The 25,494-nt window shown below is 52.5% G+C and overlaps 1 protein-coding gene and 1 long non-coding RNA gene across 3 annotated transcripts in view; one reads left to right on the top strand and one right to left on the bottom strand.

The window, feature by feature from the left end:
- The window catches only part of LOC144736688 (DNA topoisomerase 2-alpha-like), a 56,496-nt gene that overhangs the window by 18,950 nt on the left and 12,052 nt on the right, over positions 1-25,494 (top strand). For both annotated transcript variants that reach the window (XM_078619286.1, XM_078619285.1), the window contains exons 6-29: positions 163-260; positions 961-1,173; positions 2,773-2,946; positions 3,847-3,948; positions 5,330-5,467; positions 6,309-6,447; positions 6,845-7,002; positions 7,455-7,580; positions 7,964-8,074; positions 8,907-9,012; positions 10,778-10,887; positions 12,281-12,373; positions 13,644-13,758; positions 14,309-14,430; positions 15,314-15,462; positions 16,724-16,955; positions 17,739-17,873; positions 18,460-18,660; positions 19,592-19,787; positions 21,595-21,686; positions 22,042-22,203; positions 23,712-23,795; positions 24,620-24,820; positions 25,138-25,276. In XM_078619286.1, coding sequence (XP_078475412.1) covers positions 163-260; positions 961-1,173; positions 2,773-2,946; positions 3,847-3,948; positions 5,330-5,467; positions 6,309-6,447; positions 6,845-7,002; positions 7,455-7,580; positions 7,964-8,074; positions 8,907-9,012; positions 10,778-10,887; positions 12,281-12,373; positions 13,644-13,758; positions 14,309-14,430; positions 15,314-15,462; positions 16,724-16,955; positions 17,739-17,873; positions 18,460-18,660; positions 19,592-19,787; positions 21,595-21,686; positions 22,042-22,203; positions 23,712-23,795; positions 24,620-24,820; positions 25,138-25,276 — 3,396 coding nt within the window. The remainder of the gene's footprint in view (positions 1-162; positions 261-960; positions 1,174-2,772; positions 2,947-3,846; positions 3,949-5,329; positions 5,468-6,308; positions 6,448-6,844; positions 7,003-7,454; positions 7,581-7,963; positions 8,075-8,906; positions 9,013-10,777; positions 10,888-12,280; positions 12,374-13,643; positions 13,759-14,308; positions 14,431-15,313; positions 15,463-16,723; positions 16,956-17,738; positions 17,874-18,459; positions 18,661-19,591; positions 19,788-21,594; positions 21,687-22,041; positions 22,204-23,711; positions 23,796-24,619; positions 24,821-25,137; positions 25,277-25,494) is intronic.
- On the bottom strand, positions 2,366-8,521 carry LOC144736691 (uncharacterized). Its single transcript, XR_013588801.1, has 2 exons — positions 6,819-8,521; positions 2,366-2,805 (listed from the first exon to the last, which is right to left on the bottom strand). It is a non-coding gene; the product is annotated as an uncharacterized LOC144736691 (long non-coding RNA).

Raw genomic sequence — 25,494 nt, 5'->3', positions numbered from 1 at the left:
CGCCGTTATTTCCAACAAAACCAAATTCTGAGCCATTTTCAGACGGATAGCAAATTGCCGTCTTCAGTTAAGCCGCCGTCGTCGTCATCTCTCTCTTTTTTTTTTGCCGTCGTCGCCCCGTGCGTTCTTCAATTGTGACCATCGTCGCCCTCTTCCCGTCAGGTGGGAGGAACGGCTATGGCGCGAAGCTCTGCAACATCTTCAGCAAGAAGTTCACGGTGGAGACGGCCTGCAAGGAGTCCAAGAAGCAGTTCAAGCAGGTGCCGGGAGCCTCCCCACCACCACCGCTGCCTCTACCACCACCGCCGCCGCTGCCGCCACCACCGCTGCCGCTACCACCGCCGCTGCCGCCACCACCACTGCCGCTACCACCGCCGCCGCTGCCGCCACCGCTGCCACTACCACCGCCGCTGCCGCTCCCCACTCTCGTGCCACACACCCGCAGTGCCTCTGCTGCCTCTCAGTGCCAGTCTTGCCAGTCTTGGCACTGAGAGGCTAGCACACGCACTTCGCATGAGAAGTGAATTGCCTGCAGCTGTTTCTCTTTTGGCATGGCCTGGCGTGGGTCCATTTTGTACTTGCGTGTTAATATTCAAGTGAGGCGTAAATATTTGTGCATTTTAGTTTTTGCTGTCACTGGTAGGGTCTAAAGTGCGGCTCTTAAATCCACCACGTGCGGCTCTTTAATCCACCGCACGCAGCTCTATCGAAGGGGCATAACGTAGAAAGCACTGTCACAGCACAGAATAATGATCGTCTCCCGTGCTGTGCCCAAAACTGTCAATAAATACACACCCTTGGCTCTTGATCTGTTCCAGGTTAGCCACCCCTGGTCTAACGTATTGATGTTGATGACGAGAGACCTGCCAGGCTGTCGTTGTCTCGAGACCCCGTCGGAGAAGGGTCTTTCTCTCGTTGCCTAATGACTCCTCCGTGGGTTGGCGCGATTTCTTCACTCAGACGTGGACCGAGAACATGGGCAAGTCGAGCGACTCCAAGATCCGCTATTTCGACGGCAGCGACTTCACGTGCGTGACCTTCCAGCCCGACCTTGACAAGTTCGGCATGAGCAGCCTGGACAAGGACATCATGGCGCTGATGACGCGCCGCGCCTACGACATCGCCGGCTCGTGCAAGGGCGTCAAGGTGTTCCTCAATGGCAAGAAGCTGCCCGTGAGTTTACACGACAACGGGGAGCTGGGGGGGGGGGCGGCTTCGGGGGCTTGGGGTGGGGTGGGGTGGGAGGGTTTGGGGGACGCTCCTAAACCACACTGATGATTGACGGACCTGGATCCACATCGTTGATCCCTTGTGCTCCAAGTAATTGTAAAGTCTGCTCTGTCTGTCATTGTCTATAGACCCCATCAGAGGCTTGTCTGACTAGTATTATCTACAGGCATCACCAGAGACCGGTCTGTCTGCCTGCCCATGTCTCGAAACTCCATCAGAGGACTGGCATTTGGGGGAAACGCAGACGAATCGGTCCTCAAGTAAAACAGTTATGGGAATTCGTTATTATTGTTGAACAAGAGTTAGTTTAAATTCCATTTCTGCTCATCATTAGCCCTTCATTATAAGTGTTTATACTGTAAAGCAGCGGAAAAGATTGACATTCGATTTTGAAATTTTCTATTTTTTTGCCAAACTAAATCCACTTTTGTTGTCGGCCAAGTTTCACATGAACCCAAGGGGTGGATACATTTCCTTTTCAGACCAAATTGACCCCTAGCCAATCCGGCCACCTTGTTTCTGCCAATTTAGCATTTCCCCTCCTGGCAAATTGGCCGAAAGGTGATTTCTACCTCCGTGTTAGTGATGCCGTTTTCTCGTTACACCGCACAAGTGCCGTCCATCGATTTGAGCGCCAACGTATGTCTTTCTCTTGCAGCGTACAACAGCTTGTGTCGCTGGCAGGTGAGGGTGTGCGCGCATCCCTGCGATGGGTTGTGAGCACTTCTCTCTATCTTCGTGTGAGCACTGCTGGGCTCTGAGCACTTGGGCAAGGGTCACTCGTTGTGTGTGAACACTCGCTCTGTGTGTGCTGGTCCTGGGCCTCCCCTACGTCGCCTCATCCACAAGTACCCGGCACGGTGTGTAGTAAACCTAGTCACGAGGGAGACAAAGGCGTCAGGCCCGGCGTAGTGCTGGTCACCAACCCCGTCGAGTGCCGTGCCGGCCTTCGTAGACGCCACTCGCTAACAGCACTTGCCCCAACAGTCTGTTACAGGCTATAAGGGGGATATTTGTGTTGTGAGCAGTGTTGGGTATCTCACTTGTGCTGGAGAGAAGCATTTTAGGTCTTTGGAGTAAAACTCACCCTCTTTAATTTTTACGCAGTGTAAGTGAAATGCAGCATCGCATTAAGTTATGAGTCATTTCAAATATATATTTTAAATAAAACATCGCTGTGTGTGTGAAATGTAAACGTTGCACACCATGCATTTTTTTTTACGTGTAAAACGGCCAGCGCTGTGGATGTAGGCACGTCTGAGTGTGACTTAACTCGGCAAATCACAGCTGGGTGTGTGTTTGCACTCTGTATCAGCTGTGAGCACGTTCAGTTGGGTGTAAATTCACGTTGTTGTTCGCTGTTGAGGGTGGTGGTGGAAGGGGCGTGGCGGCGGTGCGGTGGTTAGCGCACCGAGCCACGAACCCGGCGAGCCGAGTTCGAGTCTCGCTCGCGGCACCGACACGAGTGGCGGATTATCGGTCCTGGGCCTTCTCCCCATGTCGACTCGGCAATAAATGAGCACCTTTGGTGCGAGCGTGCAGGTGACCGGCTTCCGCAGCTACGTGGACCTGTACCTGAAGGACAAGGTGGACGAGACAGGCAACATGCTCAAGGTGGTGCACGAGGTGGTGGGCGAGCGCTGGGAGGTTTGTCTTACCGCTAGCGACAAGGGCTTCCAGCAAGTCAGCTTCGTCAACAGCATCGCCACCACCAAGGTACAGCGAAGCTACGCGCGGTGACTCCGCAACCACCGCCACCATTGGCACCATCGCTGTTCGTTACCTTCACCGTCACTGCAGATGCGAGTGACCATCGTTAGTATTACCACAAACGTGTCCGTTGAACGCGATCATCACCACCAGTGTCACCTCGACCACTGTGACCGCTCCCTTCGAGAACGTGGCCTCTACCAGCAAGCAGTATTACCACTGGCCAGCTTGATGGCCTCCTTTGTGAACGGTACCATCCGTATTACCATCGTCGCCATCATTGGTACCTCCTTCATGAACACTACTGTCACCGCCAGTGCTACGTATCACCACCGTGACAACTCTATCGATACATCATGTGAAAGCCTCCGTGTTAAACAAACTCTTTCACAAACACCACCAACACTACTAGTGTCATTACCTCCTGCATCATTCACTCTACCATCATCACCGCCAGCATTAGCACCACCACCAATAGAATTAGCACCTGCAAACTTGCCCAATTGTGCCGTGGCCTACTTGCACCTGTACCTAACTTTTGACTGACGCCTCTTGCTCTCGTATTATATTTGCACGGTTTTTTTTCGATCCATGTTTTTCGTGTCCGACCGTTCATTCCTCGTTTATTGGTTATGCGATATCCCTTCAGTACCCTCTGCAATGTCGATGTTTTTGTTGTTGTTGTTGCTGCGGTTGTGGCTGTGCTCACGCAGCACTGCGGATCTCCCGTGGTAAATATCAGGGTAACTTGGGGCTCCGTCTGACATAATTTACATAATGGCTAAATTGGACCATCCGTGTAACAAAGCAGATTGATTTAAACTTATCGCCCGTACTATGTTGTCTCCTCCTCCTCCTCCCCCCCACCCCTGCTGCTGCCGTTCCCCCCCCCCCTCCCCACATCAGGGCGGCCGCCACGTCGACTACGTGGCCGACCAGGTTGTCGCCAAACTCATCGAGGTCGTCAAGAAAAAGAACAAGGCTGGGGTGCTTGTGAAGCCCTTCCAGGTGAGCACGCCGCTCCCACCCCGCTTCCACCCTGCTCCCACGCCGCTCCCACTGCACTCCCACCCCACTCCCACCCTGCTCCCACGCCGTTCCCACTCCGCTCCCACCCTGCTCCCACGCCGCTCCCACCGCACTCCCACCGCACTCCCACCGCGCTCCCACCCTGCTCCCACCCTGCTCCCACGCCGCTTCCACTCCGCTCCCACTACGCTCCCACCCCGCTTCCACCCCGCTCCCACCCCGCTCCCACCCGGCTCCCACCCTGCTTCCACCCCACTTCCACCCCGCTCCCACCTCCCACCTGCACACGAGGGTTCACCTACTCTTCTTGTTTTTTGTTTGCCGCGGTGGCGAGATGTTAACTACCTCTCCTGGTATGGAGGAGGTTGTGGGTCTGTTCCCCACCCTGACGCCTGCTGTACATTTTGAGTTTGCGTGTCTCTCTCTATCTCTCCCCCTGGTTGCATGTATTTTTCTCCGGGTTCTCCGGTTTTTCCCTCGACATTTAGTTAGCATTTGACTGCTGTAAATTTCCATGTGATAAGCCAATTTGTTGAGCTGTCATTCGTGATAGCCAGGTCGCTTCTGAAAAAGGGCTTCATAGCTCAGTCGGCCTTACCTGGTAACATAAAAAATAGTTTAATAGTTTAGTTTATACTCTTTGGTTCTTTCAGTAAAGTCACGTAGGTAGAAATAAAAGAAAATAAATCACGACGTTTCGATCGTATTTACTTCAGCTGTTTTTATTTGCTGTCGTTGTCCCACCTGATGACGATTGCTTGTGTTGCGATCGAAACGTCGTGATTTATTTTCTTTTATTTTTACCTACGTGACTATACCGAAAGAACCAAAGAGTGGATTCCTGCAGTCACGAAAGCTTCAAATCAAGATAGGTTAGTTTAGTTTGTTCTGGATGATGGCAAAGAAAATGGCACGCTACTGAATGTGGAGCGGCAGTGGCTACCTCCCATGTGTGTGCATGAGCCGGCGCATGTTTCTGTGTTTGACTGTGTATAACTGTGTGTGTGATTGTTTGTACGTGTGCCTGTTCGCGTGCATTTTCCTGTGTGTATATATGCCTGTGTGTGTGCGCCTTGGTGCATTTGCGTGTCTCTGTGCACCTGCGTGCATGTATGCCTTTTTGACTGTTCGTGTGCACCTATGCCCGTGTGCCTCTGTCTTTGCGGCTGCATGTGTCTATGCCTATGTGCCTGTGTATGTGTGTGTGAATGGCGTGAAAGATTGACATTCGATTTAGAAATTTTAGATTTTTTTGCCAAACTAAATCCACTTTTGTTGTCGGCCAAGTATGTGTGAATGGCTGTGTGTGGCTTTGTTCCTGCGTGTGCATCTCCGTGTGCCTGTGTGCCTCTGTGTGCAGGTTAAGAACCACATCTGGCTTTTTGTGAACTGCCTGGTGGAGAACCCGACCTTCGACTCCCAGACCAAGGAGAACATGACGCTGCAGCACAAGCGTTTTGGCTCGACGTGCCAACTCTCGGAGAAGTTCACCAAGGCGGTGAGTCCTGCTCGCTCGCTCACTCGCACGCGTGCGCCCGTTTGTGCTTGTGTGTGTGTGTGTGCTGCCCCATGGGAGCGGTAGTGCAGCGGTTAGCGCTGCCCTACGAACTCGGCGGCCCGAGTTCGATTCCCGCTCACAGCCAACACCAGTGACGATTATCTCAAATGAGTACCTGGTGCGGTGTGTAAACATTGCCACTAGGGAGACAAAGGCGGCCTGGGCATGGTGTTGGCCACTCACCCCTTGGTGTGCTGTACCGGCCTCTATAGGTGCTCGCTAACAGCACTTGCCCCAAAAGTCTGTTCAAACTATATGGGGGGTCTTTGTCTTTCTTGTGCTGCCCCTGTGGGGGGCGATGGTGTAATGGTTAGCACGCTGTGCTCTGGATGAGTACCTGGTGCGATGTGTAAACATCGCTACTTGGGGCGGTCGGGCGTGTTGCTGACCACCCCACCTCCTCGTGTGCTCTGCTAGCCTTCATAAGGTTCTCGCTAACAGCACTTTCTCCAAACGTCTGTTAAGTCTAAGTCTGTCTCTTAAGTCTGTAAAGCCTACGTGTTAAATTGAAAGGGGATCTTTGTCTGTTCCGCCTCTGCCCTCACCAAGTGGTCGCCAAAGGGGTCACATTAGTTGGCTGTAGCATCACTTTCTTTCTGCTACTGCTCTTACTCAGAGCTAGAAATCATTGTTATCTGGAGGCTGGCCGACTTCTAAATAGGTCTCAGAACAACAGTGGCAGACGGATAGACGGGTTGTCCGATGGGGGTCCGTAGACAATGACGGCATCCTCTTCAATTCGCTCACCGCTGCCGCCGTTCTCGCGTCGTCTTCCACGCAGGCCACCAACTGCGGCATAGTGGAGAGCATCCTGAACTGGGTGAAGTTCAAGGCTCAGACTCAGCTCAACAAGAAGTGCTCCTCGGTGAAGCACTCCAAGCTGCGGGGCATCCCCAAACTGGATGACGCCAACGATGCCGGCGAGTGTCCACCCCCTCACCGCTTACCCCCCCAAACATCTTTGTGTCAGCGGAGAGTGGTATCTGAGCCGGTCCCGGGGCACCCACGGTGGTGAGATGTTCACTACCTCGCCTGGTATACGGGAGGTCGTGGGTTCAAACCCGACCCTGACGCCTGCTGTATATTTGGAGTTGGCATGTTCTCCCCGTGAATGTCCATACATTCGAGTGTGTGTGAAAATGTCTGTACGTGAGTGCGAATGTCCGTACGTGCGTGTGTGAATGCCTGTACGTGAGTGCGTGTGTGCGAATGTCCGTACGTGCGTGTGTGAATGTCTGTACGTGAGTGCGTGTGTGCGAATGTCCGTACGTGCGTGTGTGTGTAAACGTACGCGCGTCTGCGGTCGTCGTTGTGCAGGAGGGCGCAACTCCCAGAGCTGCACGCTCATCCTGACGGAGGGCGACTCGGCCAAGACTCTGGCCGTGTCGGGGCTGAGTGTGGTTGGGCGCGACCGCTACGGAGTCTTCCCCCTGCGCGGCAAGATGCTCAACGTCCGCGAAGCGTCGCACAAACAGGTTCTGCTCGATCGCTCGTTCCCATCGAACTCTCGCTCCAGAGACTGGTCCACGCCGTTGTACACTCTCAGTTCTCTCGTCTCTCTCTCTGTCTCTCCTTCTGTGATTTACCTTCCACGCTGGGAATCTCTTGTGTTTGTTCCCGCGAGACCTTTGCCCGTGACCTCATTCATTCATTCGTCACACGTCGTCAGCGAAGGACCGTTGCGCCAAAACGTTTGACCTCTCGCGACGACATTTTATTAAATGTCTCTTGCTGCCATACACCGGCGTCTCGAGTGATTTGTTTTGATCCACGTATCACAGGGGGGCGACCACAGGGGTGGGGCGCTTTGAGAGTCGCAGTCCTCATTTCGAACATTGACCGCAAACCAAAGTGCGCGCAATTTTCTTTGAGACGGGGAGACGTGTCCACAAAGTGACGGCAGTATCTCTCGTTTTTTCTTTCTCAGATCATGGAGAACCAGGAGATCAACAGCATCATCAAGATCATGGGCCTGCAGTACAAGAAGAGCTACGAGGACGCCGAGTCCCTGCGCTCGCTCCGCTACGGCAAGCTCATGATCATGACCGATCAGGTGAGCTGCCACCAGGGGTCGGGCGCTCGCCGGTTACACTCGGCGGACACTCGGCCCAACGTCGAAACGCTAGAGAGTTGAAGAGTTTGAGCTCTTTACCCGGCCGGGTGTCTCATCGGCAGAGTGAGTGGCTCGCGTTCGAAAGGTCACGAGTTCAATTCCTGGCTTGAGGGAGGTTGACTCAGCTCATCCTCATCCCTGGGGGGAAGTCGACAGCGGTTAGCCTGTGGTTAGACTCACCTCCGTCACAGGAACGTGGAATTTCCCCCCCCCTCACCCGCTGACTGGGGTGTGAACAGAAGATGCTCCGTTTGAGCAGGAGGTCGCTCTTGGCTCGTTGGCGCAGAGGCAGACGGCCTTTTTTTCTTTTTCTCGCCATCTAGGACCAGGACGGCTCCCACATCAAGGGGCTCCTCATCAACTTCATCCATCACAACTGGCCCTCGCTGCTCAAGCACCACTTCCTGGAGGAGTTCATCACGCCGCTGGTCAAGGTAGGTGGGTGCGCGACGTTTGTGTCACGTTAAAACAAGTTGGGAAGTGATCGCGGAGACGCGTGGGTTATTGTTGTCCTAGTAAGATTTGCGCGCGTTCAGGGGCGCTCGCTTCAATGCCTTGGCAGCTCCAAAGCGCCTTCAGTCACATTTCGTAGGAACGTAAATCAACATTTATAACAGGCAGTTCACAAAAAGCCAGATGTGGTTCTTCACCTGCGCACAGAGGCACACAGGCACACGTAGATGCACATGCAGGAACAAAGTCACACACAGCCATTCACACATACACACATGCACAGGGACATCGGCATAGACACACGAAGTTGGCGCGGGACTGAGTAAAATGACTATTAACCCTTTTTTTTCCGTTTCCATTCCAATGATGTACATGTACATCATGACGTAGAGTACATCATGGGAATGAAATTGGAAGACAAACTAAAATAAAAATAACTTCATTGGCACCGAGGCTTCCACAAGGCCATGCGGGAAGGCGTGTGGGGCACAGTTTGGTGCCAGCTATCGTAGAGTGCGGTTGTGTCTTTACAGTTCTCTGCGGTGAGTACAGTGTCTTTTAAAAACTGCGCTACTACACCTCTCTAAATAAATTTAACGCCGAACCGCTCGCGTGTTCCAACATTCATCGGTGAACGGGTACACCCACACCCTGCAACTTGCAGACATCTCGGAATGGTCGAGGGTTAAACAACAACAATAATAATCATCAGACCTTTGTGAATTGACCGAGCCACCCGGCCCCACTCGTTCGCTCGTTCTCCCACCGCCACCTCTCCTTCCCTACCGCCCCCCCCCCCCCCCTGAAACGCAGGTGTCCAAAAACAAGCAGGAGCTGCCCTTCTACAGCCTGCCCGAGTTCGAGGAGTGGAAGAAGGGCTCGGAGCTCAACAAGACCTGGAGAGTGAAGTACTACAAAGGTCTGACGGACAAGCAGCCACCCCCGCTAGACTCGTTCTCACGCTGTGTACATTATTAGGCATCTTCTTGGTTCTTTCGGTAAAGTCACGTAGAAGGGAAGTAATAAAATAATAAAAATAAAACATGATAAAATAATTCTCACGACGTTTCGACCACAACGCAAGCAGCCGTATGCAGGTGAAGAATGAGACACTGCCAAGCTTGGAGCTTATATATAAGCTGGGTTGGAGGTGGAAGAAGAGCGCCTTAACAAAAGAATGTGCACATCAAGAGGAATTTAGCATATTCATGGGAAATGCATTATACAGGAGGACTCTTGATTATCCGCGTGTGGTTGATCCCATTTGTGGATTAACCGCGTACCTGAGATTTTCATGTAAATTAATAACTCGTGGATTTTCCATTAAGCACCAAATTTAGAATCTTAAAGTTCTACTTTGTTATGCTTGTAAATGTTTATTACAAGTCACGTGCTTAAACCGAACAAATTTGTTTCTACGGTGAATCCGAAATCCTTGTGATCGCCTCTACAGTACAATAGTTGCATATGTTTACAACAGTGTGCGGAGTTTGATTGAATGTTATTGGCGTGGCTCTGTCCACTTGGTTGGACCAAGTCTTCTATGCAGGAGCAGGAAAGTGTTATCACTGAGCACGCGCATCGATCGATCGTGAGGATTCATTCTAAATTGAAAGAGTAACAATCAAAATCATTAGTTGTGCTTCGGTTTGAGTTTAATTTACGAAACTGTGTGGTGGCAGAGACACTTAAACATAATTTCTACCTATATTCGTGTTTATTTTGGAGATCAAGCGGAAAATGTATAATTTTGGATTATCCTTGATTTTGAATTATCCGCGGCCGTCCTCCCCGTGATTAGCTCGAATAATCGAGAGTCTTAATGTGTGTAATGTTTTAAACGTGGCACACCACGCGTGGAAATGTGCAGAAAGAGTCAGGGGTGTGACAATGCATGGGGAAATAGAGAACGAAACGAATGGGAAAGGAAAAGGAGGCCGGGAGGGAATTCCCCAAGACGGACAAAGAGGAGAAGGGCACGGCTCAAGATGAGCAGCAGGGAGAGTGAAGGAGCAGCGTGTGGGTGCAGGAAGGCGAGTAGGAGGGGAAGGTGGAATGACCGAGCCAAGATATCTGGGATGGGAGGGAGGGTGGTGGTGATGATGATGAGAGGGGAGGAATGAGAGGGAGAAGAGAGAAGGACGGAGCGAGTAGACGTGAGCTGCGGCGTGTTGCTTCGACGGGGCGGTGGGGAGAGGGGAGGGATTGAGAGTTGGGGGGTCCCCACACAGACAGCAGTTATGTGATTTACAGGCGGCTTGAGCCGACTAAGATATTAAGAGATGTACTTAAGATGCTTGTTTACCCAGGAAGAACTCACTGAGTCTCAAACAACTTTCAGGAGGCTCCTGCCAAACGTTCACAGGAGAGGGTAACGAATCTGAGTGTTTCACAATTAAGCATTTTGTGAATATTTTTTTCGGATTTTGACCAAATTGGACTGTGATGCCGGCACACAATGGCCTATTCTTTGTGGAGAAAAAAACACCAGATCTATCATGTCAACAGCGAAGTAGACGGCGCTTCGTATCTCACTGATAATGCACCCGCAGTATTAACCAGGGCGGACTTCCAGATTCGAACCGTGAGCCTCTGCAGCAAGCGGTGAACGCGTGGTTCTGGCTCTCAGGGTCATTGTGGCAACGGCCATTATAAACCACCATTGTGCCCCCCCCCCCCGCCAGGTCTGGGCACGAGCACGGCGAAGGAAGCGAAGGAATATTTTGCGGAGATGGAGCGGCACCGCATCCCCTTCCGCTACATCGGCACCGAGGACGACAACGCCATCACTCTGGTGCGACCCTCACTCGGCTGCTCGCTCGCTCGCTAGCTCGGACGCTTGCTCATTCACTCACCCGCTCGCCCACTTATTAGCTTCCTTATCCACTTGCTTGCTCACTTTTCCATGTGCCTATTTACTCGATCACTCACCCACTGATTTGTTCACTTACTCACACGAACGCTCACACACTCGCTTGCTCCCTCGTTAGCTCATTCACTCACTCGCCCGCACACTCTCTCCCACTCATTAGCTCCTTTGTTCGCTCACTCGCTCTCCCCTCGCTCGCTTGCTCGCTCGCTTACTAGTTCATAACAGCGATTCTTGAAGTACGATTCAGATTTATAATACCATAAAACAGTGATGGTGGGCAGCTCTAGTATCGTTGAAAACTCAACATGTATATCATGTTTTGGGAAAAATGGCCATAAATTTACGTGCTATGAAGAAGGTTGCCTCTTCCATACATTTTCTTTTTTTTACACGCTTTTATTTAACTCACTTCGTCTGTTGTATCCTCAAAAAATAAATCTTGTAACTCAATTTTTACACACTTCCCAATGTCGTATCGACTGCAAACTTCGTATAGGTATGTCATACTGATGACAATGCTATATTCTATCATTAAAAATTTAAAAAATATATTTTTAAACAATCTTTTTAACAGCTCTAATTGTCCATGCTCAACTAACGTTGCCTGTAAATCACCACGGTCCCTTACGTCACGGCAAGCCTCGGGGAGCCACGCCCAGGGGCGGGGGATGTGGAAGGAGTTGAGGGGCGATGGGGGAAGGGGGCAGGGGGAGGTGCAGCTCGGACAGTACATTTCATTAAAGCGTGTTTTTGAGAAAAGTTTTTTTTTCTATTTTTTGTTTTAGGTGTTGTTGACGAATGTGTAAAGTTTTTTGTAAAATTTTACTTGTGCACTACCATGCAGCAGGCACCCTCACCCTCACCAGTTAATTTGTTGAACTCTTAGAGATAGCTTTCCACTTTATAACTCTGGGATTTGGCAGAATGAAGGAAGCAATGGCGAGGTGTGGAGGCGTCAATAATTAAAATGATTATCAAAACTAATCTGTCCAGGAGAGGCACACTGAGTCCCAGGACTCAGTGCGACATTGGGTGTTTTATTGGGAGATGTTTTTGGGTGATTGTGTTTATGCGCGTGGGGAGGAAACCGGAGCACACGGAGAAAACTCCACGCATGCTCATGAGGGGAGTGCGGGGTGGGGGCGGCGGGGGGCAGCACGCCACCCTGGTACGCATGGACATAGATGGATGGAGACTGGTCGACGCTCTTGGCTGTGGCGACCTCTTGAACTTAACCGCCGGAATGGCACTCCGCCGTGATTCGCTGTCTTGGCTCTTTTTGTCCCCCACTTGCCCCCCCCCACCACCACCGTAGGCGTTCAGCAAGAAGAAAGTCGACGACCGTAAAGAGTGGCTCACCAACTGGATGGAGGATCGCAGGCAGAGGCGGTTGCACGGGCTGCCCGAGGTGGGGACGGGGGAGTGCGAGTGTCAATTTTCTCAGGTTGATCTTGTTGAACAGCCAGGGCTGAGAACTCAAGATACCGGGATGAGAGTGCTGACCTGGGTCAACAAGAGAATTACAAAAGAATAAGAAGCGGATTATTAAATGGAGTACAGCGACGAAGCCGGCAGAATCAGCACAAAAGCGAGCTGTGTTGCTTTGGACAACAACATTTTTTTTGAAAATGTTTCACGGACCCAAATAGTTGTCAGATCAAAGTTAAATATTTAATTCCATGCAGTGCAAAGTCAGCTCAGGCAGATTATTTTTCGACTGGTCACAGCACTTTTACAAAATTAAGTTACGGAAACATTAAACGGATACAAGGTGACGATTTGGCTTTCTCTGGTCTGGCACTGGTGAGATGAGGCCCTAAAGAAGGCTTTGTCTGGTGTAGGCCAATCAGTTTCAAAGACAATGCATATGTAGAGACTAACTCGGAGATGATGAAACCTGGAGGCACTTATTTATTAACGAGCACCATCGGGGTTAGCGCATTTAATATTTAGTCCGTCTATTGTCGGCGACGCTACTTAGTTAGAACAGTCGGTGGGCTGTCTGACTGGCGGCGCCCCGAGATGGTAAAGATGGAGACGACGACGAGAAGGACGCTGCACGACGGGGATCCCACTCCCAACAACAGCCCCGAAGTCCCCCACAGGGGCCCCTCTTATGATGTCAGCATGGCCTCTCTCCGCCCCGGCCACGTCCCCGTTCTGGAACCTACCAGCGGGTTGCTGGTGGGCTCCTTCTGTGACCTTTCCTCGAGATTCCCCCTCTCGTGTCTATCCTGGCCTGCTGACGTCAGAACTGCCGTACGCCGCAGATCCCCTTTTCAGCCAGCAGCCGGCGCTATGCCAGGACACATCAGAGCATGTTTGTTTGCATGTTCAACACCGGTACGTGTGGTTCATGCAGTACTTGATTCCTTACTAAATGTCTCTTGGTGATTGAACATCTTAACACCTCGTGTTGTATTGCCACAAAGGGTAAAACCTATTCTTATTTTGTTCAGAGGGTGACTGTTGTTCTTGTATGCCAACAGACACAGATATATACGATGTGAAATGCAAATGCAGGTGAAATGTTACCATTGTAAGAATTAACGAATTGGCATAAAACTGTCATTTAGTTTTGGAGGGAAACCAAGGATATTGTTTAAAGCGACGGAACTCCGGGTGTCTGGGGGGCATTCATTTGAGAACGATCCCCTCCGCGTGACCATGTCGCGCAGCAATTCCTGTATGGCAAGGAGACCAAGTACCTGACCTACAACGACTTCATCAACAAGGAGCTCATCCTCTTCTCCAACTCCGACAACGAGCGCTCCATCCCTTCGCTGGTTGACGGTGCGTGGCTGTGGGCCTTGAGCGGGTGGGGGCGTGGGGTGGCATCTTGGTCTATAATATAAACAATCGCCACTAAGTGGCGGTGACATCACCACGGCGCTTGTGCCAGGCTAGGTGCACTTTAAGGCTCCGTGTGTCGAACGCCCGCTGCCAGGAGGTCACAGGACTGACCCAGGTGCCATGGATTGACTGACTGAGATGACTGGCCGATGCACCACCTGTGCCCCCTACTGTGCCAACGTGGTCCACACACGCACGCACACTGGCACCAGTTGGCCTGTCGCTGCATGTGCACCGCGTATTTAATTGTAGTCCTATTGCCTCAAATCAACAAGGGGAGTTGAACCGATTGAAGACCCGCCCTTCCTGTTTAGGCCCCACCCTTTCCTGTCTCGGCCACGACTTTCGTGAGTGATAGCCAAGTCGCTTCTGAAAAAGAGCTACCAAAGCTTAGGGGGCCTTACCTGCTAAATTTAATAATAGTTTAGTTCCAAGTAGTTTATTTTTCATGGTGTGCCTCTACCCCGACCCCCGTGTCCGCCCCGTGCAGGGTTGAAGCCCGGGCAGAGGAAGGTCCTCTTCACCTGCTTCAAGCGCAACGACAAGCGCGAGGTGAAGGTGGCGCAGCTCGCCGGCTCTGTGGCCGAGATGTCGGCTTACCACCACGGAGAGGTGAGCCGTGGGAGACACATTAAAGGTGGAACAACCTCCCCCTGCCCCGTTCCTCCCTTCTCCTGTCACACCCCCGACTCTTGTTTCCCCTGCAGGTCTGGGACTACCTCTCCCTTCTTCCCTTACCACCCCTTCCCTCCCCCAGATGAAAGCACATTGGCTCCCCGACGCAATTCCTTTGTGTGAAAGAGGCGATAGATGTCTAGCACCCCCGACACCCGCGGTTAAATTCCCCCGTCTTATATCGACTGGTCGTGTCGGGTCTGAGGGCCCCCCAGTTTGTCTGGTTTTTCTGTCACCTAAAAAGCAGCAGTCCCCAACCTTTTTGGCACCAGGGACCGGTTTCATTGGAGACAATTTTTGCACGGACCGAGGGGGGTGGTTCATCATTGGGTCTTTCCCCCTTTTCAAAGAAGCTCACCAGCGACGTTTGTTTTTTATTCATTGTGGCTAATAGGGGTTAGCAGCTTGTGGGCTTACCAAAACTGTGATTGAGACAAGTGCGCAGTGCGGGAAAGAGGCACGGACGGAAGTGGTAAATAATAAAACAATGGGCGGGCCACGTGCGGACTCACCGCTCTCACCTCCTGCTGCTGTGTGGCCCAGTTCCTAACAGGCCACGGACCGGTACGGGTCCGCAGCCCGGGGGTTGGGGACCCCTGACCTAAAGCGTTGTTACGGGCCTATGTTGTTGTTTCATTAAATCCTCATTTGAAATAAAAAAACGGAACAACCTTTACAGGTTCTTGGTTACAGGAACGTGGAATTGCCAACATTCTCTCCGGCGGCTGCCAGTAGAGACGGGCGCTCGTGTGGCCGTTTCACCGCCATCTGACGTGGGCCGACGTTGTTCTCCCCCTCCGCGTTTTGTCGTCTTTGGCAGCAATCGCTGATGATGACCATCATCAACCTGGCGCAGAACTTCGTGGGCAGCAACAACGTGAACCTGCTGCAGCCCATCGGGCAGTTCGGCACCCGTCTCCACGGTGGCAAGGACGCCGCCAGCCCCCGTTACATCTTCACCATGCTCAGGTGACCGCCACGGCCGTCAGCGCTCTCCCCGCCCTCTCCTGCCAACGTCTCCTCCACTCCCACCACTCCTCCCGCTGCTGCCCCTCTCTCTTCACTCTCACCACTCCCTCTGCTGCCCCTCTCTCTTCACTCTCACCACTTCCACTCCTGCCTCCTTCTCTGCTTCCACCACTCTCTCTCTCCACTGCCACCATTCCCTCTCTCTCCACTCTCATCATTGTCTGCCTCTCCACTCCCACCATTTCCTCTCTCTACTCTCACCACTCCCTCTGCTACCCCTCTCTCTCTCCATTCTCACTGCTTACACTCCTGCCTCTCACTCTGCTTCCACCACCCTCTCTCTCCACTCTCCCCATTTCCTCTCTCTCTACTCTCGCCACTCCTTCTCTTGCCTCTCTCTGTTTCCACTCCCACCACTCCCTCTGTATGTGTTGTATGTCTGACACTTGCATGTGTTGTGTGTAATTGGCATTATAAGTTTCCTCAATTGGGATTACACAGCAGCAATCATCGCCCCCCCTCCTACTGGCAGACTAATGCAAATGAGACTCATCCGGGTCGCTTTGAGTTCTCACCCTGGTTTTGATATTCCACGAAGCTCATGGTCCACCCTAAACCGCATCCACTGTACAAACCATGACAAAATTAAAAACTGTCAAGTAGTGTGGGACTGTGGTCATCCAGAACGGGGACCGTACAACGTGTACCTACGCAACGCCCCAATCCACAGATTTTGAAAGAGACATCACAGCGATTCACTACTTTGCTGCTTCTTATGCGGTCGTCTGGATTGATCACCTGAATGTGAAATTGTGGTTGCCGTGCGTGGTACATCAGCCGTACGAAAGAATAAGATATGGCTAAACAAGATTAAACTTGACCAATAGCTCCTGGATCTGTTGAGTCTTGTGTGTGACACATTCTGCGTGTGTTACAAGCGTCAAGGAGCATAAACCAATCACGCGAACTCCGGTCACCCTCGCAGCTGCAGCGGCTTTTGGCTGGCCATCGAACAAAGACGGTCGCTGCATCGCGCGCTTTCAAATGCGCTTTTGTGGCCGTCTGGAATGTTCTTCCTTCCGATATTAGGAAGCCACTGGAGCTATGTACTTTTATATTGTCTATATTGAAACTAATTTCTTTACAACTGCTTTTTGTGTTTAGTTATGTTGTAATTTCCCCACACCTCCGATTATCGCGGTTGGCTACATCGTAACCGCCGCCGCTTCCGCCACCGGTTCTCCTGCCGCCCCCCCCACAGCCCGCTGGCACGCATGCTGTACCCGGCCGTGGACGACAACCTGCTGCGCTTCCTGTGGGATGACAACCAGCGCGTGGAGCCCGAGTGGTATTGCCCCATCATCCCGCTGGTGCTGGTGAACGGCGCCGATGGCATCGGCACGGGCTGGGCCTCGAGGATCCTCAACTACGACACGCGGGAGATCGTCAACAACATCCGGCGCATGCTCGACGGAGAGGAACCCCTGCTCATGGTGAGGACGGCGTGTTTGTTTCTTCTTTTCTCTCACCGGCGCAACCGAGCTGCGCCGGGGCCACCGCCCAGTCAGCGGTGGCTTGTAAAACTACCAGCGATGTGAGACTGCCAGCATTGTGAGGCCACCGGCGTTGTGAGACCGCTGAACCCGAGCCGTGCTGCTGACGCGCGACGCCCAGCGAAACGGAGGGGACGCACGCGTAGGTGACGGGGGACGCTGCGTTTTTGAGTTTGGACTGACTGAAGTCGCAGGCGATGGATGCGCTCCTTCGACTCGTCTCTGTCTTAAACAAACCTCAACCGCTCGGTCCCACCTCAATGGCTCACCCAGCGAGTGAGCGAATGGTACTGCCCCAGTGACTAAGTGAGTGGTACTGCCTCAGTGAGTGAGTGATACTGCCCCAGTGACTAAGTGAGTGGTATTGCCCCGGTGAGTGAGTGAGTGGTACTGCCCCAGTGAGTGAATGCCCAGTAACTGAGTGGTACTGCCCAGTGGGTGAGTGAGAAAGAATGGTGCCGGACAAACCCCCACACACGGTGAAGGTGCCATGCCGGCCTTAACGAGCACTCACTGCGTGTATTTTCCTACACTGCGCCGGCGCATTCGTCAGTCTCCACCACACTTTCTCCCGCTTGCACAGAGTCACAAAAATTTTTTTCCTGCGGGCACTCGAGACCGTTATCCACGGGCACCCGTGGGCCCTGTGGTGTATTGAGAAGGACCCCGCCCTGCTTTTGGCCACGTCACTCTCATCTCTCGCTTTGTGTCTGCTAACGACAGTGTCCCAGGTACAAGAACTTCAAGGGCACCATCGATGAACTGGGGCCCAACCAGTTCCTGATGAGCGGGGAGGTGGCCGTGCTGGACTCCACCACGGTGGAGATCACGGAGCTTCCTGTGCGCACTTGGACACAGGTAACGCCACCTGGGCAAGAGGGTATAGGGATGCTTATACATCGGTGCAGGGATACTTGTACAGCTGGGCACACGGTGCAGACATACACGGACACGCACCTGAACTTGAGTACAGACGCCTATATAATAGGGTAGAACATTTAATACACAGGTACAAACACTCTGATAACACTTGGACACCTGGACATAGGTACACATATCTGGACGCAGGTACCCATATACTCAGGGACAGTGCACACACACACAAAGGTACAGACATCTGGGCACAGGTACCACATTGTGGGGAAGTCAACAGTGGATTTTGTCCTATGGATAGACTCGCCTCCCACAAAGGGGAATGTGGAATTTCCACCACTGGCTCTTGCAGGGCTGTAAACAGGAGATGAGCACCAATGCCTGAATCAATGCTCATTTGAGCAGGAGAGCGCTTCGACATTGTAATACGATCTCCAATGGTAAGGTCACTCAATGCCGTCACACGTTGGCGGCCCCCCCTGAGTGGTGCGTTTGTTTACCGCTGTACACGCTCAACCGCTCGCCCCCTGTGTCTCCCTCTGCCCTGCTCCCCCCCCCCCACCACACGCAGGCATACAAGGAGACGGTGCTGGAGCCCATGCTGACGGGCACAGACAAGACGCCGCCGCTGATCTCCGACTACAAGGAGTACCACACAGACACCACCGTCAAGTTCACGATCAGGATGAGTGAGGAGAAGCTCGCGCAGGCCGAAGCCACCGGGCTCCACAAGGTCTTCAAGCTGCAGAGCTCGGCCACCTGCAACTCTATGGTGCGTGCCGGGACCGGCGGCGCTGGCGGCGGTGGTGGCGGTGGTGGCGGTGCTGCTGCTGCTAGGCAACTTGGCGTTGATGGGCAGTGATGGATAGTGATGGGCGGTGATGGATAGTGATTGGCGGTGATGGATAGTGATTGGCGGTGATGGATAGTGGTTGGCGGTGATGGATAGTGGTTGGCGGTGATGGATAGTGATGGGCGGTGATGGATAGTGATTGGCGGTGATGGATAGTGATGGGCGGTGATGGATAGTGATTGGCGGTGATGGATAGTGGTTGGCGGTGATGGATAGTGATTGGCAGTGATGGATAGTGGTTGGCGGTGATGGATAGTGGTTGGCGGTGATGGATAGTGATGGGTGGTGCTGCTGCTGCTAGGCAACTTGGCGTTGATGGGCAGTGATGGATAGTGGTTGGCGGTGATGGATAGTGGTTGGCGGTGATGGATAGTGGTTGGCAGTGATGGATAGTGATGGGTGGTGCTGCTGCTGCTAGGCAACTTGGCGTTGATGGGCAGTGATGGATAGTGGTTGGCGGTGATGGATAGTGATGGGTGGTGCTGCTGCTGCTAGGCAACTTGACAGTAATGGGCAGTGATGGATAGTGATGGGCAGTGATGGATAGTGGTTGACAGTGATGGATAGTGATGGGTGGGGCTGCTGCTGCTAGGCAACTTGACAGTGATGGGCAGTGATGGATAGTCATGGGCAGTGATGGATAGTAATGGGCAGTGATGGATAGGATGGGTGGTGGTGCTGCTGCTAGGCAACGTGACGTGACGGGCAGTGATGGATAGCGATGGGCGGTCGACACATGTCAACAAACGTGTTTACACATGTCGACACATGTTGACAAACGTGTTTACACACGTGTTTACACGTGTTGACGCCGTTCGACACACGTGTTTACACGTGTCACCGCGCGCAGGTTCTCTTCGACCACATGGGCTGCTTGCGGAAGTACGAGTCCGTGGCCGACATCCTGCGCGAGTTCTACGAGCTGCGCATCAAGTACTACAGCCTGCGCAAGGAGTGGCTGGAGGGCATGCTCCACGCCGAGTCCTCCAAGCTCAACAACCAGGCGCGCTTCATCCTCGAGAAGATCGAGGGCAAGATCACAATCGGTGAGCTCATAACGAAAACAAAAAAACGCGGCTTGTTTTATTTTACCAGGTAAGTTCCACTGAGCTATGTAGCTCTTTATTTCAGAAGCGGCCTGGCCATCACAAATGATGGCCCAATGAAGTGGCTCATCATCATCAAGTGGATATTTATAGCAGCCAAATACTCTAAACGCGTAATGTGGAGGGAAAAAACCGGAGGACCAGGAGAAAATTCTATGCGACCACGGGGATAGAGAGACACGCAAACTTCAAATATACAACAAACGTCAGGGTCGGGATCGAACCCACGACCAGCTGGGGTTGTTGCCAAGAGGACAAATGCGATGCGATACAAAACGCCGTCTGCAGTTCCTCCTTCCTGGCACCTCCTGAGTCGTTCTCTCTATCTCCTCGAGAGCGAGTGGATACCGTGCTGCGGCGGCGGTGGCGGCGGCGTCGCGTCATTGTTCATGTTTTCTCAAATTAATTGCAACTGTGCTATGATTAGTCAAATTGATCGTGACGCAACATTTTTTTGGCCTTTCGTTTGTTTTCCCTTCTCCCTGCACCTCCGATAAGCACGGTTTGGCTACGTGCGGTGCTAAAGAAGTTTAACATACACACATACAATTGTGCTATGATCAGTCTAAAAACAAGTAAACCCGTAAAAACAAAGTTTTTCACTATAAATCCTTTATATGCGTGGCGGCTAGAGTCCTCTCGTCCTCTGGCTTGAGATGGCTGCCACCTATGGGTCAGATGATTGTCTGCCACCATTAAGCAATTGGTAATTAAATATTTAATTTGTTTTCCCTAAACAGTGTAAAATTTTGGAATTTTTTTTCACGAAAATTAATTGTCACACTCAACGAGTCTGTGTGGAAAATGTCAGCTCGATTGGATCACGGGAAGTGGGTTAAAAAACGAGCGAAAGATTTGCACGGTCCTAAGCAAGCAAGCGAACTTAATATAAAGGATTTAAAAATATATTCGCCTGTGGAGGACGCGGGGATCGATCCCGCGACCTTTGGCATAGGAAGCGAGGGCGCTACCAACTGCGCTACTCCGCCACGGCCTGTGGAGTGGTTACGTTCTGGGCTCTTACACTGTGACGTTCAGCCAAAGCCACGAATGAGTTATATTTGAATATATGTAAAATAATTTTTTTTTGCCTAAAAAGTGTAAAATTTTGGGAATTTTTTTTCACGAACATTAATTGTCACGCACAACGAGTCTGTGTGGAAAATGTCAACTCGATTGGATCACGGGAAGTGGGTTAAAAAACGACCAAAAGATTTACACGGTCGTAAGCAAGCAAGCACGCAAGCACGCAAGCAAGCAAGCAAACTTAATATAAAGGATTTAATGATCTGCCTGAGCCAACTTAATCTTCAAGGAATACATTATTTAACATTGATTTATGTTTGTCCAATAATTTAGAATTTTGATGTCCCAATACGGTCAACGTTGCGAATGAGACACCTCCTGGCCTCTTTGAGCCCTCGCCTGATTAAACAGAATCAACTGGAAACTTGAACTCACTCACTCATTGTCTCACTCAAATCAATTACCCACTCATTCACCATCCCACCCACCCACCCACTCGGTCACTCGCTCAGTCACCCGCTCATTCACTCCGCCGTCTCGTACATTAACGGACTCGAGTTTTGGTGACCAAAGTCACTCTTGAAAGTGAGACTCTCCTGGTCTCTTTGAGTTCTCGCTTTGGGGTGAAACACAATAAACGTTCAACTTTTATTTTGCGTGATTTAAACGTGTTAAACGATCTGTCTCGTCCCAACCCCCCCCCCCCCCTCCCAACTTGCAGAAAACAAACCAAAGAAAGAGCTCATCCAGATGTTGCTGAAGCGCGGCTACGACTCGGACCCTATCAAGAACTGGAAAGACGCCCAGGAGAAGGTGCGGAGTTCAGATGCGAGCTGGGCGTGTGTGCGTTGTGTGTCTGTGTTTACGTGCATGCGTGTGTCTTGCTAACAGAACTTGCCCAAACAGTCTGTTAAGGCGATATGGGGGAGCGGTGGTGTGCTAGTGGCTAGCGCGCCGCGCTTTTAACCCGGCAACCCAGTTAATGTGACCGCTGCCTTTCTCATTGCTCCCTCTCTGACCGCCCCCTTGTAACGTTCTGACCCCGTGCCCCCTACTGGACATCTGTGACAAAGAGCTTCATAGCTCATCGGATTCCACCTCCAGTCTAAATAAAGATTCTGATTCTGACCGCCCCTTTTCTGATCCATCCCCCTTCCTCGCCACACAGGCTGTGGACGGCGGCGGCGGTGGGGGTGGTGCTGACAGCGACAGCGACGCCTCTGACGCGGCTGGAGGCACTGGCCCCAACTTCAATTACATCCTCAACATGCCGCTGTGGAGCCTGTCGCGTGAGCGCAAGGACGAGCTCGTGAAGCAGCGTGACATCAAGGTGCCTACCGCCCACCACCCACCACCCCCCCCCTCGTCCACCGGCCACCACCCCCCCCCCCGTCCACCACCCATCACCCACCACCCCCCCGTCCACCACCCATCACCCACCACCCCCCGTCCACTGGCCACCACCGTCTCACCCATCACCCCCCCCCCTCGTCCACTGGCCACCACCGTCTCACCCACCACCCACCACCCCCTCGTCCACCACCCATCACCCACCACCCCCCCGTCCACTGCCAACTGCCCATCAGCTACTGCCCACAGCCCACCACCCATCGCCCACCACTGTCCCATCTACCGCCCACTGCCACCACCGCTGCTAGAGTTGCCCCCCTGGGCTCATCGTCGAATCAGATCGTCCGTCCATTCGACATCGGCGTCGTTCGTACAGCACAGGGCAATCACGAGGGGGCCATGCCACCAGCCTGGTAAAATTTCTCGCCGGATATTTTCTACTCTATTTGAGAAGATGGCACTTGACGGATAGCCAGCAGGCCACAGTGAGAGGTATGATGGATGTGGTGCGCCGGGTGCGAGCTTGATACATTCGGGAGCGGGAGTGGCAGCATTACGGGACGTGGTCGTGTCTACGGGAAGCATCTCCCGTTGCTAAAACTAAGACAGTTTTTTATTTCACCAGGTAAGGTCCACTGAGCTGTGTATAGCATACCTGTCAACCCATATGGTTTACCTGTATTCCTGTACAGGGAAATTGCGTTTTCTGGACCATACGGCCACTGACAGAGCCAGTGGGGGGGGGGGTGTGGGGTGGCACGTGCCCCCCCAATGATCCGATCGAAATCCCTAATTTCCCTAATTTCCATCGGATCATTGGGGTTTATTAGTAATAAATCGGCATTTTGCGACCCCCACTGCCACTGTGTAGCATATTATTATGTGCCAGGGACGGCAAAGCGGTTATAAGTGACTCGCAGAATTGTGCGCAGTTGCGTAAACAGAACACGACTTCCCTGAAGGCATCATACCTTCAGCGAGCGCGATGCCGATCACACGACGCGGTTCGAATTCGACCCTCGATCGATGGCTGCGCCCTCGCCGCACACGCGTCGAATAAAAAGCAAGGGACAAGTCCTTACTCACTAACAACTCCTTACTTACTAACAACTCCTCTATCATTTTTCATTGCTGGAGGGGTTGCCCCCCCTACCTGAAAATCTTGGTTCCGCCATTGCATACCGCATACAGCTGTTTCAATACGGGCAACATTTTAAAAATAATTTTCGTCTGTTTGTGTTTCTCCCTTGTGGTGGGACTTTGTAGGATGAACGTTGAGAATTATAAGGGGCACAGGGTGACCAATAAGGTCTGAATTGGTCTGTATTAAGGTAGGCACTGATAAGAGCTTGACATGTACGATATAGCTTTTTGTCAAAAGTGACCTGGCTATCACAAATTACAGCTCAACGAAGTGGATTCTCATCATCATCCTCCCGTGGAAATGAATAGCAGCAGCCAAATACTGTAAACTCTGTGCTGCTTCAGGCCAAGGAGCTGTTGGAGCTGAAAAGGAAGAGTCCCTCGGAGCTGTGGAAGGAGGACCTGGCCACCTTCGTGGAGGAGCTGGACGTGAGTGGAGGCGCGGTCTTCAAAGTCACTGCCAAAATAGCGGCAGCAACTAGCACCAACAGCTAGGACTGGAAGTGATGCACCAGCTTCAGCATTAACCCTGATTTGTAGCGTAAAGCAGGTGCTGCCGTGGTGTAATGGTCATCACACTGGACTAGAGTTTGCCTTCCTTTCTCTTTATATGACAGTTTTCTTTAGGTTCTGCGGTATCCTTTTGGCATTGATCCATTCACGGAATCGGCCAAAAACTCTCAATGCAGGACTCTTCCGGAAACGAGTCTTGACACTCAAGTGAGGCTTGGCCTGGGGAAAGGACATCATCACTATCATAATTATTTATCAGATAAACTAAAAAACTAAACTTTTTTATTTTACCAGATAAGGCCCACTGAACTATTTACCTGTTTTTTCAGACGCGACCTGGCCACAAATGATAGCTCAACGAAGTGGCTTATCACGTGAAAATTAATAGCTGCCAAATACTCTAAAGTCATGTTTCTAAATATGGAGGGAAAAACTGGAGGACTCTGAGAACAATCCAAGCGACCACGGTGAAATGGACTCGCAAACTCCAAATATACAGCAGTTATCAAGGTTGGGGATCGAACCCCTGACCTGCTTACCCGGCGAGGTACTTCACATCTCGCCACTGCGGTGCCCCCATTGTGACGTTGTTCACTACGGCTCGGGGATCGTAGTCGTCATCGCTCCGAGATGCCCTCTTCAAATAATTGCTCGTGCCGCGCTTTCGCCCTCCTCCCACTGCCCGCCATCCTCCCTTGCTCCTGCCCCCCCCTGCACCCCCCTCGCTCCGTGGGCGACAGCGAGTGGAGGCCCAGGAGCGCGAGGACGAGGTGAGTGGCATGTCCACCAAGGCCGTCAAGGGCAAGGTGGGCAAGCCCAAGATGAAGCGCCTGCAGCTGGAGGAGACGCAGCCGTCCCCGTACGGCCGCCGCGTCGTGCCGCAGGTCACGCTTGCCATGAAGGCCGAGGCCAGCAAGAAGTTGGGCCGCAAAAAGGTCAAGGTGAGGGCTTCACTCCTGCACCACCCGCGCTTTCGCGCCGCACTGGTTCTTCCGAGTGGTAAGCCGGTGGTCGTCAATGTTGTTGGTAGGGCGTCCCCCCCACCCACCAATCAAGACCACTGGTCCCTGGCACTCTGCCCAACCCACCACCCGCCACCCCCTACCCACTCCCAAATCTAAATTGACTAAGGCCACAATGCACAGAGAGGGCCAAAGAGACAAAAGAGTGAATCACAATAGTTGGAGTCTGCGCTGCAATAAACATCATGAGGACCCTGGTCAGGGAGACACTTTGTGGACGTTTTTGTGTTTGGCAGACGGAGGGCGTCGATGGAACGCCGGTCAAGATGGAACCTGGCGAGGACGGTGGCGGCGGCGGCGGCGAAGACTCTGAGTCCCGGCCGCTGGTCCGGCGCACCGCCAAGCGGGCTCCCAAAGCGGACAAGTCCGAGCCCGGTTTGTTTCCCTTCGCGCTCTTTCCGCTCCGATCCTACTCGACCGCTAGCCGCGGCTCGCTCGCCCGGCCAGCGAGCGCCGCCGCCGCCGCCATGCCGGTGGGGCCGTGCCGCCGGGCACCGCCTTTCGGGACGAGTGGCGTGGCCCTGGTTCCACCGCGGCGATGCCTGCACCTGGCGCACGCGGCTTTGTCGGCGATCAAAGTGGCGGTGCGCTGA

Source organism: Lampetra planeri, chromosome 62 (genome assembly GCF_965212315.1).
Source record: "Lampetra planeri chromosome 62, kcLamPlan1.2.h2, whole genome shotgun sequence".
In the NCBI taxonomy this organism is placed as follows: domain Eukaryota; kingdom Metazoa; phylum Chordata; class Hyperoartia; order Petromyzontiformes; family Petromyzontidae; genus Lampetra; species Lampetra planeri.
Note: the sequence above shows the minus strand (reverse complement) of the source record. Positions and strands in the feature narration are given on the sequence as shown.